Raw genomic sequence first — 15,795 nt, forward strand, 5'->3', positions numbered from 1 at the left:
TTTCTGTCAAGATGGGGTGCTGAGTGTACATTAATGAGAAATAAAATGAACTTTTTTGATTTTAGCAAATGGCTGCAATGAAACAAAGAGTGAAAAATTTAAAGGGGTCTGAATACTTTCCGTACCAACTGTATATAGCTGTTAAAAAAAGGGGATTTTAAAAAGAGCTATGGGGTCATTTTTATATTAAACAGACCCGATAAACAATGCGCTCCCTCTCCTCCAATGTTGTTTTGTGTAATTGAACGCCAAAAGCCAAAGAATGGCTTCCATTTGCTAGGAAATAAACTATTCGCACACACGCACAGTCAGTTTTTCACAGAGGAGATGTTTGGATATGTGACACCACTGTCTTGGTCGGGTGGCTCAGACACAAAATGTAATATGATGCAATATTTGTGATAGCCCCGAGATCTCAGCAGCGTCCTGCAGTAATAGTACAGCTTTGATTGATGGAAAGCTCGAGGCGAAATGTCGGGCACCTTCAAGGTCTTCATCGAGCAAAAGAACTTCGTTACTTTTCTGAAATAAGCTCATCTTCAAGTGTCGACGTGACATTTCAATCTATGTCTGCCTGCCTGTGTTTTTTTCCTCTGAAAAGTTTCATCTCTGCACCAAGGTCCCAAAGGTTTTAACTGTATTCACTCCTTTGTAACTGCTGTGCATTTAATTACAAACCTGCAATGTGTGCGCCCACACCGACCGATAAACACACACCCTTACATCACTCTTATTGTCAGTTTTCTCCAGAGTTCTTTGGTTTGCATTGTCTGTCTCCCGCTCTCTGTCTCTTTGTGTGCGTGAGGTGTGTGTGTGTGTGTGTGTGTGTGTGTGTGTTTGAACAGGGCTCTGCGTTTGCTTGCGCAGGCACTCTGAAGCATCTGTGTTTACCGTCTCAACAGAGAGCGAGAGACAGACAGACACAGAGAGATTGAGTTAGACAAACCGTGGACACACACAGACATGCCAGCCTCTGCAGTGAAAACAAACGCTCCTTTGCCAGTCTTCCCACACTCCCTCTCGTCCTCTCTTTGTCCATCTCTCTTTCTGTCTGTCCTGCCATCACTCACGTATTCTCTGTTACCAGTGATTGAACAATAAGGCTTAAAGCTGTCTCTAGATTCTCTGTTTGAATAAAAGTATTGACAGCAATTCCAATATATAATCGACTTAAGAAAGTAAAAAAAGACTGTCAATGTAGTTTTGACTTTAACATCACTGACTCCTGACTTCCAGTCATTAGGCCTGAGTCTGACTTTAAAGACTTGATCTTCCCGTTAGCCTAAAGTGGAGTAGTCTTGATTAATAGCATACTCAAAGGCAGAGCAGGCAAAGCTACTGCTCTCAAGCAGGAGGTTACCATTTTGAAAAGATGTCAAATTTGAATGAAAAAAAAGAGTCCACAACTCAGAATCCAAAGTCCAGGACTTGGGACTTGCATTTCTGTCTTGACTGGGGATTTGATTGTCTTAACTTTGACTTGGGATACGCCTCAGGGCTGAACTTTAAAACCAATGATTCAGCCTTCGAACTTTACTTTGGACTTACCTGTCCAGACCTGTTGACTTTGCCGTGTTTAATATATACTTGTCTATCTTGACTAAATTTAATTTAACATGACTTGTTATTTGATTGTGCCGGCTCGGGACCTAATTTAGGACTTGACTCTCTTGAAATCTGGGACTTGACTATCTTACGTTCAAACATATCGGTCTTGAATTTGGAATTTTCTTGTCTGTCTTAACTTTGAACATTACTTGGGACTGGAGTGTAATGACTCTGGTCTTGATTTAGAACTTGACTGTAATAAATTGTATTACTGCGATGCTGTCAAGTAGACAATTTCCAGTTTGAGCGAGCACAGTGATAAACAATTGTCTTACTCATGCATGCTGTCACTTTTGTTCTATTGCTCTAGATGTTAATTGTGTACATGTACATTTGAGCCGACAGCGTCATTACACAAAACAAAATGTATTTTTCTTATGTCTAGACAGCTGCTCTTTATTTAAGCATTATGCTTGTGCCGTTTCAGTTTCAAACTATTATGTTGTAGCCCAAATCAATCTCCACTTTCCACTCTCTCAAAACTTTCTCCGTCTATTCTTTAATCCTATGCCTTCCTTTTGCTTTATTTTTCCCACTCTCTCTTCCCTTATCTCTTCAATGTTTCTCTCTCCCGCTATCGGTCTCTTATGCCATTTAGCCAGTTGTTTATGTCTGCTTTTGACTGACAAAACTTCAGTGTTGGTGACACCAAGTAAACCAAACTGTGTATAAGAAGGCCTGAGGAAGTCAATACAGAAATACGTGTATGTGTTTGTGTGCCCTATATGGGTTTTTCCAGGTCCGGGTTCATTTCTATTTACTTCTGTGTGGAATAGAAAGGATAGTTTGTGAAAGACGGAAAGAGCTGATGGTGACTTTTGTCTCTCTCTTAATGTCCTATCAGGAGTTTGGGACGTGGTCTTAGGTCATTGTTATTGTTGAGCTGAGACAGCTGGGGAACACTGACTACAAGGTCATAGGCCATGTGTGCATGTTGCGTATCTGTCTCTGTGTGTGTTTAGTCTTTAAAATGTCTGACAAGGTCCAAGTACCGAAGGGACTCTACTAGACATGTCTTGAATTCACAAGACCGTTATTATCCAAAGCCTCGCTTAAGGAATTGAGAGACTTGTTCTCTTTCACATAACTTTGCTTTTGGCTCGAGCTGGTGTAACTTGTGTGATTCAGTGAAGAAAAAGGAATAATTGTCAAGGTTATCAAAGCAGAGTTAAAGCTTTGTTTCATTACTGCTACTATGGGCAAACTATGAGACAATGGGCCCATGGGTACAGATATGCAAGATGAACATACTTTATAGATGTTTCGCCTCTTTTTGTTGTTGGTTTGGGCCACCTTGCAATTGTTTTGGTCTTTATTGTAATTAGTTTTGCCTGTGGTTGTTTTTTCCATTTTTGTTGTCGTTTTGCGTCTCTGTAGTTGTTTAAAACTCTTGTCTTAATAGGTCTCTTTATAGTCTTATTGTGTCTCTTTTGTGGTTTTAGGTTTCTTTGTGGTCATTTTGAGTCTCTTCCTGGTTGGAACACGTCTCTTTGCATGACATTTTGTAGGTGAAGGCAAGGGGGACCCCTGACACTTTGAGTCCCTAGGCCTTTGTCCGGTAGGCCTGTTAAAGTAATGTCTCCATGATGACTACTGATGTTGTCTTAATATCTATAAAATACTTTAATAATACATCATGATAACAATGTGATAATATATTAACTGTTGGCATCAGTTAACAAATGAGCGTTGATGTTGACTTAAGAGTTTTTTTTTTACTGACTCGCTCCCCCAAACTGATACCCTTTAAACTGGACTGGTACAGTTAACTCATCTTTGCTTCACCATAGCTCAGTACATTAAACATTTCACTTCTCTTGCTGTCTGATCACAGATGAAGATGACACACTACTCACTTGGTGCACCAACGACACATTTACGAGGAAACAAAGTGAATAAGTTCTCCCCTGATAACATCTTAAAACTCAGCCCCTGCAAAATAAGCACCAGCTAGGAGTTTCCAAAAAAAGCCATGTTGCTTCTATTATGCTTTCATTTAGCTGGCAACCTGTTTTGTCATGCGGCCATTGGTGGGAAAATAAGCTTTTCCCAATATTTCCCGTATTCCTTTTGATAAACCTACAGGATTATATGCATGGTCCAATGGTCACTCATTTTAAATATAACATGGATTGCTAAAGGTGCGATGAGCAGAAATTTGTATTTGAAAGGTGGATATAAGTTGGGATATGCCATACTGTACACCCTGTTTTTTCCTAAACCAAACTGCATCATGCAAGTTGAAATGTTTTTTTTCAAGGGTTTAGGTCTAAACAAGTCATCAGCCATGCAAGCATTTCTGAGAGGCTGCAATGGTCATTGCAAAGACTGAAAGATAAATCAAAGTAATAGTTTTACTAGTTGAATCTGTGATATGATGATGCTGCCACAGTCAGGCATCCCCCAAGTTCCCAAGTATCCTCTTGGCACAATGGATATCTCTACCAAATTGCATAGCAATCCATCCAATAGTTGTTGCAAGATTTCACAAAAATACTAAAATGCCAACCTCATGGTGGCATGAGACAAAGCTGTCAAAGAAATAAATAGGATTCATCCTCTGGGGATCATGATTGTCTGTACAAAATGTCATGGCAGTCATTTGGGGAGATTTGTCATGCTGGACCACAGAGCTTGACCGACCGACTGAAATTGCCGATCCTGATCGGTACCTGCCCAGATCTGTACCTCACCAAACATAAAACTTTTGGGAGTGTTTAAATGGCGTTCTAACTTTTGAACAAGTTGCAACTACATAGTGATTGAAAATGAATTTGGTGGATAGTTAGTCCTGTTTCGAAGCACATTGCATCTGACCAATGATCTGGTGAGGTATTGGAAGGTTTGAAGTTCATGTATGAGTGACGAAGAGAATTATCAGTTCAATCACATTGCTTTTGAATAGGTCCGTACTAAATCTTTTCCTCTTCTGTTTCTAGAACATTGATGAAGAGGACACACAGTTTATGACCAACTGTGCCCCTGCAGTGACGGAGAGCACACCTCGCAGACGCACCAGGATACAGGTCTTCTGGACGGCGCCGCCCTCTGGGTCTGGCTGTGTTATACTGAAGTGAGTTTCATATTTGTCTTATTATGCTATACCTTTTATAGAAGATTAAACTTTCGACATTATGGGGCCGTTGTTGGAGGGCAACAATTACAAAATCAGTTTAGGGCTGCTTTCAAGTTGAAATATAACATTAATTACTGTGACTGTTTTGAAAACTGTCCAAGATCTAAGATTTCAAAGACAGCTACCAAAACAACTTGCATTAATTAGCTATGTTGGAAAACCGAAAAGAAAAACAATGAGCAAAATGATTTTGTGAATGTGTTTTCCTTTGGTATTAAAAAGATGTTGACTCTGAAGACTAATTAGTCCAAATGAGTCCCTGTTCACTGATATTGGTGTTTTGACAAAAAAGAAGAGGGTTAACTGTGATCAATGACTTCACTCGAGCAAGTCTCAAGTCTCTGCAAATTGATATTCATGCTGTGACGAAATTAATGTAAATCAGTGGCTGCCTAAAGCCACTGCCTATAATTGAGAGTACTAATGGAAAGTAGTCTATTGGTAAAATTAAAAACCACCAGTATGATCCATCAAGTTACTGTATATAGTTCCACAACAGCAGGAGCACTTTATCTGCAGTTTCTCCTTATTTTATTTTTTTTACAAAATCTGGACTGCGTCACTCATTGAATACTGTACGCTCATTGTTATTTTTTTACAGATAGTCGTCATTGGTTGTAGACAACGCATTAAGCAAGCCAATGCCAGGTGTTTCTCCAGAAGCCATGGCACACTGTGGCTTGTGTAAAGGGATTGGCTCTACAACAAAGAGACCAATGATGGGTACGGGGGGCAATTTGTGGTTTGAAGCAGGTGTGACTCTAAACCTGCACTGTTATTTCAAGTGTGTACATGTGTGTGTGTGTAACCTTAGTTAGTTATGTGGCTGTGTGAGATGGCAGCAACAACTCTGAAGAATACTCTTAAGTGTTTCCCTGTGAAATATGATGGTGGGTGGGAACCAGTGCTGGGTGGTAACTGAAGCAGTGGGTGTGCTATGGATAGTAATAATAGTAAGCTCATGATTTAGGTTTTAAAGGAGATCTTTCGGCAACACCAGCCAGGTAGCTTATATTACCTTTTGCCGATGAATTGGTATTAATTGTATAGTCTGACAATGAATGATAAATAAGAAATTGCACCAGAGAATTTAAAAGGAATGTTTGAAGTAATTTAGAAATGGTATTATCATTGTATGTTTATCCAGCAGTGGGCACTGATAAGTTTTGTAAAACTGCAAAAGTCCCCCCTCCCCCCACGTAGTTTAGCTTTCTCTGTCTTTTCTCGGCTATTGGTCTGAAGAATCCATCTTTAGACCAATAGCCATTGGGTTCCAAGGGGCTATAATTGTGGGGTTCAGAATTATACTTCCTTTTCAGTGTGAGGAATTATTTACAGTACAATTACAAACTTTAGATGCGAGACTGGAGTCTAGAGACAACATCTACGACCGGATTGTTACACAAGTAGCCAGTTTACAAGCTAATTTTAAACCAATACAAATCTAAATCATCATCCGACGATCCAAGATTTTGGTATTTTGGCCAATGCATTCCGCCTCATTTGCTCTCCACACGGACTGTTTACCTTCACTCAACCAAAGACCGGTCGACGTGATAAGTCAATACCACTCGTACTACAAAATCTTGTCCCGTTGCCCCCAGATTCATATGAATGGAGAATCTGTTTAAAGAGGGTATGCGTTAAGCAATATGTCAATTGTCACTTTTCATAATGTCTTTGTATAAAGGGAATACATACCTTTTTACACCAGACCATATGTACATATACACTAGAGTTGTTATACACAACATATACGCCAGTATTGGCATCAGCTCATTTATGCTACACAGGAATATCACGTGTCACTCTCTACCCAATCCATATATCCTGTCCTGACATTGGGACTCAACAGAGATGAGAAAGAAGCGAGATGGCTCGCCCGTTGTCAGCCCAAGAAAAAAATTCCAAAATGTCATTATAACTAAATGTCAATGTTACGCCATCTTTCTTCTTTCTCATCTCAAAGTTTAACGTTAGCCAGAGCTAGCAAGATGTCAGCAATTTGGCAGTATTTTTAACTAGAAAATACTATGAGTAAAACAGTGATGTGTACAGTGCGAAAGTCTTTAATTGATTAATTAGTTCATGTTTTACAAAGGGTTTAACCTGAGCTAGGCTGTACTGCAATCATATCTCATCCATACCAGGTTAGTTGTATACAGCTGTTATAATAATAATAATAAATAATAATAAATCAATTTTCTATAGGGCTTTTCTAGATACTCAAAGACGCTTTACAAGGCAGACAAACAGAACAAACAAACAAACAAAAAGAAAAAAAAAAAAGAATAACTGGAGAAGCTGTGCTGAATGGATCATGTAATGGAGGGTAGGGTGCCGGGGTTAGCAGGTGAATGCGAGTTTGAAGAGGTGGGTTTTGAGGGCTTGTTTGAATGATGATAGGGAGGGAGCCTCACGGATGTGGATGGGGAGGGAGTTCCAGAGGGGAGGTGCAGCAGCTGAGAAGGCCCTGTCACCCCAGGTCCGGCGCTTGGTCCTGATGGTCTTCAGAGTGTTTGCACCGGCAGACCTGAGGCAACGGGTTGGGGCGTGGAGGGGGAGGAGGTCTGAAAGGTAGGGAGGGGCCAGGTTGTTTAGAGCTTTGTAGGTGGTGAGTAGTATTTTGAAGTCTATTCTGAATTTGACCGGGAGCCAGTGGAGGTTGCGAAGGACCGGGGTGATGTGATCATAGCGTTAAACATAAATATAAGTATTTTCTGTTTTTAACATACTAGTATTGGGCGAGTGTTCGGTATCAGCCGATATGCAAGTTTGGGTATCGGAATTAGTATCAGGGAGGAAGAAACTCGTATCGGAACATCTCTAATTTGTGCTTTTTATAATATTGTCGTAAACCAACACTAAAATGCACACCTCCAACCGATGTTACAGAAATTGGTTTAAACATAAGGGGAAACATACTACTCAAAATGTTCACAAAATTACAAAATGGACAGACCTTTTTATTTTGCCCTGATTCAAACATTTTCACAATATTCCCTGATTAAAAGTTACTGGTGCATTATATTTACAGAGGCTGTAATCGCATCCAGAGTTGCTTATTTCTGTTTAGCGTATGTACCATCACCTCAGCTGCTCTCTGGAGAAAAAAGTTTAGCCCCTGGACAACAACACTTTGACGCTCGCGTCATAATGAAGTTATTCATTCTTCATGTTGTTCTTACAAGAGCCACAGGCTGTTGTGGAATCAAGAAAAAAACATTTGGTATAAAACAAGAGAGAACAAGAATGCAGGAGACTTCAGAGAAAGAAATAAGGAATTGAGATTTACAAAAAAGAAGAAAAGATTTACGAAAAACAGGCGATAACTTGGAGAGAACACGCCTGTCTGCCTCGCTCCCGCTTTCTCCACAGTCCTGCTTTCTTCCCCTCTCTCGTTTCCTTCTCCTCATCCGACTTCCCGAGGGGAATAACCTCCCTGACACGCATCTCTTCCTCCTCCGAGCGAGATGCTATAACTTGCCCTTACCTCCACAGTGTACTCACAGCTGCTACTTTTAATTTATCTGCTGCTGCCATGTGACAGATGGCACATTGCCACCCCAGTGTTTGCTAGTCCAATAAATCTAGTCCTGCGTGGGGAACATCTGCTATGCATATTCACCTCGTATTACTGTCGCTTTTGTCTGTCAGCAGTGAGACAGATTTAGCATTACTCATCTTACATGTACGGCTTTATATCTCACTCTGTCTCCTTCCTTAACTGTCCTCTCTCTGCTGTTGTAACTTGCTTGTCACTTTGTCTTTGATGTGAATTTACTTCTCAAGACTGTGCCAGCAGCACCATGGGAAAAATGTTATCAGTCTGGGAGGAGATATTTTTGCAGTAGGTCTATGCTTTAAAACATAACTTTAGTGGACAACATTAGTAACTGTCTCCTGTGAATCATGTCTCTGCCATACTAGCCAGTGTTACATGGACGCATTACAGAACGGGCCTAAGGGAACTGGCTTTCTCTTACAAAATGTCACTCAAAGAGACAAGAAGCAACAGTAGAAGAGACCCAAAACGACCAAAAAGACATATTACATGACTACAAATAGTCACAAAGATACTACAAAGAGACCAAAACAACTACAAAGAGATGCAAAATAGCTGCAACACAAAGAGAATCTCAAAGAATGGTTATGGGCAAAATACCCGCCAAGAGACAAAACTGACCTCAAAGAGACGCTGAACAGCTACAAAGAGAAGAAAAATGACCAACAGATGCAAAGAAACCTCAAAAAGACTCAAAATGACTACAAAGAGACACACAACAACTACAAAGAGAAGCAATATGACCACAAAAAGGGCCAAAGCAACTACAGACAAAAATCATCCACAAAAAGACCAAAACAAGACACAACCACATTAAGATGTGAAACCCAATTGAGACACAAAACAACAACAAAAAGAGGCTTTACCACTATAAAGTATGTGGGGTGAGTTCACAAAAGGATTGCGCAGCTTTTGCGCTAAACCTGTGCAAATAAGTCTAAGGGAAACTGTAATTCTCAAAGCACCTGCAAAACGTAGAGTGCACCTTTGCCAAGCAATTATTGTCTTGGTGCTCATTGTTAGTGGAAAATAATCTTTTTAACCTCCCCCCCACCCCCCACCCCCACAGACGACGTCCTCTGTCTGCCGAGGCATCCGCCAAGGCCAAGGTCCCAGCCTTGGTATTGTCTTCATGGGAAGAGGGTTAAGTGGCGAGATCAGGATGACACTACAGCAAGCCAAACATGAAAATACCTTCGACATGATAACATTTATTATTTGGGTTTGGATGAGTTCGGATGGCCTCGTCTACATATGTTCAGGTTTAAGCAATGCCAGTTACATCTAAAAGAACATGATAAATTGCCACAACACTCATATTTGAATGAGGCGATATGCATACATTTCTATGCAGATGACGTCATTGCAAAAACAGTTCAATTCATAAAGATCCAGGCAAATACATGCACTTACAGTGAAATTATTACCATCTTTAGTGTTGGTGGTCACTTCATATCAAAGCGCTCACATTTTCACTACCTTCCCACATCATCCAGTATCATTGGAAAGTATTGCCACGACTAGGAGTGCTTCTTCTTCCCCAGTGGGTTTCTCTTTACTCTACTCTGTTATAGACTATATGTTGCCAGTCCAGGACCTCAAACGAATCGTCTCTCAGCTCATTCCAAGAAGCGTCAAATACAACTCCTTACAGTTGGGAGCGATCCAGCACGTTTTCCTCCACTGTAAAAATCTCATGTGTCCCTTCAATACGCAAGCCTCCAGGATTGTTTGTTTAATACCATTCCAACTTCAACATCTGCTATATCAACATCAATGCAATTATTTTTTTAGGAGGAGGGGTAACTAAGCTGTAGCACCTAAAAAGATTAACCGATTCTATAACATGCTTTTCTAGAGTTTTAGACGTTTTTACACAATTACTAAGACCCCTTTTTTAACGAATAGTGACATATTGGGAAATATACTTATTCATTTTTCTTTCTGAGAGTTAAGAAGATTGACACCACTCTCTGTAAGGCTGTAGGCCAGCAACCAGTTAGCTTAGCTTTGCATAAACGGGGAGATGCAGCAAGGCAGAGTTTCAACAACATTTTCCAATTATGGCTGCCTTAATTAAAGTAAGGTATAAGAGTGAAAGACAAGTGGAACCAGAGAAAATCTGAAACAAAACGAGGGAAAGAAGTGACTGAAAGGAGAAAAACAAACCCAGGTATGAATATTTGTGATATTTATATTTGTTCTTTTAGTCCTAAACTGTTGATCAGAAAAACATTCATGATTATGGGAGCTTGGGCATTTTGTTATCGTCGTCCAAAAAATCAGACCGTGAAGTAAATACTTTATTTTCTATATATTTTTGAACCCTTTATTCATCCAGAATGGCTCCATTGAGATTAAAAATATATATTTTCCAAGGAGGTTCTGACCAAGACGGACAGGCTTCACACATAAAAACACATAACAACAGACTAAAACGACAAATTACCAGTGTCAAGGAATCAGCAGTGGCATTCAGTCCTGGGACAAGTATAGTCAGTGTTTAAAAATGATTATTTAAAGGAATCTCCAAATGAATCGCATATGAATATAACCGCCGTGTTCAAGACAATGCTACACTTTCTTTATCACAAGCCGTGAAACTCGACTTGAAACTCGACTTGTTCACCATCCAGTTAAACGATGTGCGAGCTGAACACCTGAAAGAAGTCAGCTGTTCCGACGAGCTCATCCGTTTCTTGGCAAGTGGAGCATGTCCGCCGCTTTGAAAAGAAAACCCTCCATCATGCGCCATCTCTGCTCGTCTCAGCCGTTTACTGGCACCAGAACTAACTACTTCAAGAAAACAACGTGTAACTTTTCTCCTCGAGGCAGGAAGTGTACTGTCAGGCCTGCCCTCCTCCTCCACAGTTGGTCCAGTTTTTCACCCCGGCTCTTGTCATTCATCCTGCGGAGCCGTCTGCCTCCAAACATGTAGCTGGAGGCTGAGGGAACCGGCGAAGGCGAAGCCTCCACAGGCGCTGAAGAAGTCCGCGCTTGTTGTGTTAACCGTGTTCTTAACTTTCCTGCCACATTTTTAGCTTCGCTGTATTTTTTTTTATGCTGCTCTCCTCCTTCGTTCCTGTTGTTCTTGTGATTTACCTATTTTTGTGTATGTACTACTTACATATTGTTGCATATGATTCCATCATCCGAGTTTTATTGAGCTTTTAACAGAGCCACTTACCTCAGGCAAAAAGTGAAGCTGTTCAACTTTTTAAAATATCTCATGTGTGTTTGAAGTCATGTCAACCCATGATTGATTCGGTAAATTTTGCCAGTCTGAAGCGTTGGCTTTTGATGGCTTTTTTAAAATCTAATACGAATCCAGTATTAAATCTGCTCTTCCAGTCAAATCCCTTATTGGATCAAATGAAGTTTTAGCTTTCAACATGCAAAAGAAACTACATTTATAAATTACCCAAACATTCAATTTAGATCTGTAATTGGTTCTCTGATAAGGCTGAACACTTTTTGACAGCCTAATTAGTGTTCACAACATGCATCTGCAATCTGAAATTGAGATATGTTAATTATGTAACAGAAATGATAGGTGTAGCTGATTAACACTTCTACGCCAAAAGTTGACAATTTTTCATCAGTGATTTGTTACTTCAACTGGTGAAAGCTTGGTCAGAGCCGGCTGGAAATGAGACGCCTACTTACCCAAATTGTTTTCCTACATTGCTCGTTGCTTGTAAAAATGAGCCGGGAAGTTGTTGCTTTGTAAGCCTTGAAGCTTAATGAATCCGTGTATTTTTTTCCAACTGAGAACTGTTCCCAACACGTAAACAGCTGCAAATTTACTGATGTAGCACATAACAGATGTTGTGTTACACTGGTTAGTTTCTCATCAATGCTGTTAAGCAGAACTTAGTTTGAGGTCACCCCGTGAGCCAACTATAAAGTATTTCCTGTAGTTATGGTTTTATTTAAACTAAAATATATTGCACATTACATGTGCATCAATGCTGTTAAATGTATTAATGGTTTCGCCATATAGTGCACATCCTGGAAGCCACTTGGGGGGAGGGAGCAGTACCAGCTTAACGACGTATTGTCACCTTATAAAGTTGTTACGTGTTTGTAATTTGTTAAAAAATTGAGCAATACTACTTCTACTAATCAGACACTACTATTACAAGCCTACTATTACAACCCTGTCTTCTAAAAATGGCGTTCCCGTTCAACTAAACTGCATTCTCAATTACATTCCTAGGGAAACATATTTACGATTGTTAAGTTATTTAAAGTTAAGATCTTGCATTTTGTGTTGATTTTGGCAGTCCCTGTCGACCCGAGTCCCTTTAGAAAACCTCTTATCTCACTGCAGAGTGTTCCCTACGCAGTTCTGGTTCTCCAGTGCCGCCAAAATAACTGAGAAGTTTCTCTTGGTTTGTGAATGAGATGGACAACTTACATATTACAGATAGTCATTTGATCCATTCATACAATTAATTATTGCATTTTAAAGAATCGGTACTTAATTACGGTAATCAACCATATTTATTTGTATTTTTCCTTTGTGGAGCTAAAGGCAAAGTTGCATCGATTGCTAATGCTGATATCTGATTTTACCCACCGAGACACTTTCACAGTCTTCAAAAGAAGACAACTCACAAACGCTCACGCACATCGATCTTTGAAATTATCTTCCAACCTCAGGTTTGACCACCTCTGTAGATGAAAACACTTAAAAGTTTTGTTTATATCTTGAGACTGTGGTAAAAAAACAACTTGATTACACTTCTTTTTCATCAGGGAAACTGTCAAATCTTCCCAGACTGCTTTAATAATAGATAGATAGATAGATAGATGTATACTTTATTCATCCCCAGGGGGAAATTTGTTAAATGGTGAGTCACCCCCCACAATTTCCCTCCTTTCTCCATCTTCAAAGCATCATCCAGCATCAACTTCTGCAGGATTTTCAGCAGAAGCGCTTAAATTATATTTCTGCCTTGTTTTGACTCTCTTTCTTCTCTTTCGCCAGCATGACGTGCCTGTATACACGAGCGCCATGTGTGAGGTTGTGATTGTGAAGGGTGTGCGTTTGTTATTTGTGATTTCCACCCCAGGTCACCAAGGTCCTTCTGGTAGCACTGATGAGCTCAGCCTAAATCTATACTTTAATCTCGAGAAAGTCCTGAAAAAGTTCCACCCGGAGCCAAAAGAGACAGAAGGATGAGAGGAAAGTGAGTTTCTGTGAGTAGAAAGAGGGTGAGGTAGACTGTTTTTCCAATCTAAGTTCTGCTGTCCTGTTGATCACTCCTCATCTCGTTATCGAGCTCACACTTAACGTTCCTCCTCTCGCTCAGTCACTGCCCTCCGACCGTCTGTTCCATCACGTCTTCACCTCACACCGACCTTCCAGCTGGTTCTTCCCATCAGTATTCTGCCCGCTGTTACTTGGAGCGCGCCGGGACGAGGAAGAGGCCACCAGTCGTCTGTTCGCTCTGTGACAACACAAGTTTAACTGAGAGACTCCAGGAAAGCTGCTTGACAGCATGATCTAAACTGTTGTGTCTTGACGCAGTCACAGACAGAGACGAGCCTTTTTGTATTGATTACAGGGACTAGATTATTTCAAGTGTGCTCAGCTGTCGGAAAGCCGGCCGCCTGGGCTGCTGTTTGATGTCAACTGTGAAGACCCACGAATAATGAATACATAAGTAAACTCGAGCTGATATGAATCCATTCTCTCTGTATCCCTTATTGTTTGTGGGACAGCAAGTTTGTCAGTTTGACGCTTCGATACCTCGCCCGCTATACTGACCTGATTTACCAAAGATTTGCATGGAGGTTTATGCTCCCAGAGGATGATTCTTGGTCTTAGATTTTTGATATCGTAATATTGGAATAAGTGTTGTCTTTTCCTGGTTGTAATGAGGCTGCATTACAGTAAAGGGATGTAATTTTCTAAACGTACCAGCTGTTCTATTTGCCTCTACCCACTTTATTGATGATTATTTATCAAAAATGTCATTGTGTAAATATTTTGTAAAATCACCGGTGGTGAACCCGACATTGTTGTTGAACTATTTATTTCAAGGTGTTTGGTCAAAAATATTGGGATATTCAATTTTCTCCATATCGTCCAGCCCAACTTTTGACCTTATGTGCAGCGCCGCCGTCAAGCAGTGGTGAAATGTGAGCATTAGACTCAGGCCTTCTATCTAACCTCCACCCTAAGCTAAAAACATCGTTCACAATGCAGCTTTCAGCCATCAAAAAAGCCACCTACACTACATTTTTGGTCCCCACAGAATAAATCCAAATTACTTTTACTCTTACTGACTTTAATGCCGCCCGTAGTATTAATTGTAATAACTTTGTAATGATTGTAAAAAATGCGTATATTTATTTATTAGGCTTTGTACAAAAAGTATTGATATGATACATGCAAAAGTAACTCTTTCACTGAGATTTATGAATACAGCAGTGTTTTCTTTCTATTATAACAGGTTTCATTCAAATAAGGTTTAAAATAATTGCAATATATGGCCTTACTTTTAATTTAGTTTCATTGCAATAGTTGTAACTATGTTCTAAAGTCTTTGTGCTGTTATCAAGAGGAATTGATTTCTGTCCTTGTAATTCTTTTTTACAAACTAATTTGTATTCATATTCTACAGACTCATTCTGGACAAATTTATCATTTGAATACAGATGAGCAACTTTATAGAAATCCTATTTTCATTTAGCGAGGAGTTCTGTATCCTTACCAATCAATTAACAATTTGTGTTTTGGTTGCCTTGTACCGTCTACACACTCATATCCTTTGTATATATGGAAATAGATAAACAATAAAAAACTGAATGAACCTTTTTTTTTTTTTACAGTAACTTAAAGTGGTGGGGGGGGGGGGGGGGGGGGGGGGGGGGGGGGGGGGGGGTGTCAACAGCAGTATGGCAGGTCGGGAAAAGATGGGTAAATATAGATATGGAAGAATTAATATTCTTTGTTTAAAGTGCGTCAAGATTAGTGTTTATCAATACATATTTTCTCTCCTACCATAGGCAACAGTCGCATTGTCGTTTCGTTATTTCAATGTTTATTCAGAGTACAGCGCCGTCTTGGAGGCATCTGCTTTACATGGGGCTGCTAAATATTTACTGAACATCAGCAAGTGCCGGTGGCAATATCGCCACAGCAGCTCGACGGGGTGTGCTACTTGAATGAACAGTCGTAGAGAGAGAGAGAGGACCTCTCCAGAGACAAGCTACACGAGGGTTGGCTTACTCAATGTGAGAGTCCAGATCTAAAGGGAGATGCCTGGTGCTTTCTCCCACAATCAAGAGGGGAAATGGCAAAGGGAAATGGCAGCGATCGAATCTTACTGTCGGGGAGATTTTTAGTCGACCTCTGTCTTTTATCATTTATAAGTTGTTGGAGTTAAACACTCCCTGGAGTCAACACAGTTTAACGTGTGGTCATCAGCAGTACCATACTGATAAATACAGGATGGGACATAAAAGGGGAAAA

The 15,795-nt window shown here is 40.2% G+C and overlaps 1 protein-coding gene across 1 annotated transcript in view; it reads left to right on the forward strand.

The window, feature by feature from the left end:
• Window positions 1-15,795, forward strand: part of LOC116398895 (spondin-1-like) — a 99,299-nt gene that overhangs the window by 18,626 nt on the left and 64,878 nt on the right. The window contains exon 3 of the mRNA XM_031875641.1: window positions 4,548-4,681. Within this exon, the coding sequence (XP_031731501.1) occupies window positions 4,548-4,681 (134 nt within the window). The remainder of the gene's footprint in view (window positions 1-4,547; window positions 4,682-15,795) is intronic.

Source organism: Anarrhichthys ocellatus, unplaced genomic scaffold (assembly GCF_004355925.1).
Source record: "Anarrhichthys ocellatus isolate YVR2014 unplaced genomic scaffold, GSC_Weel_1.0 scaffold93, whole genome shotgun sequence".
Lineage (NCBI taxonomy): Eukaryota > Metazoa > Chordata > Actinopteri > Perciformes > Anarhichadidae > Anarrhichthys > Anarrhichthys ocellatus.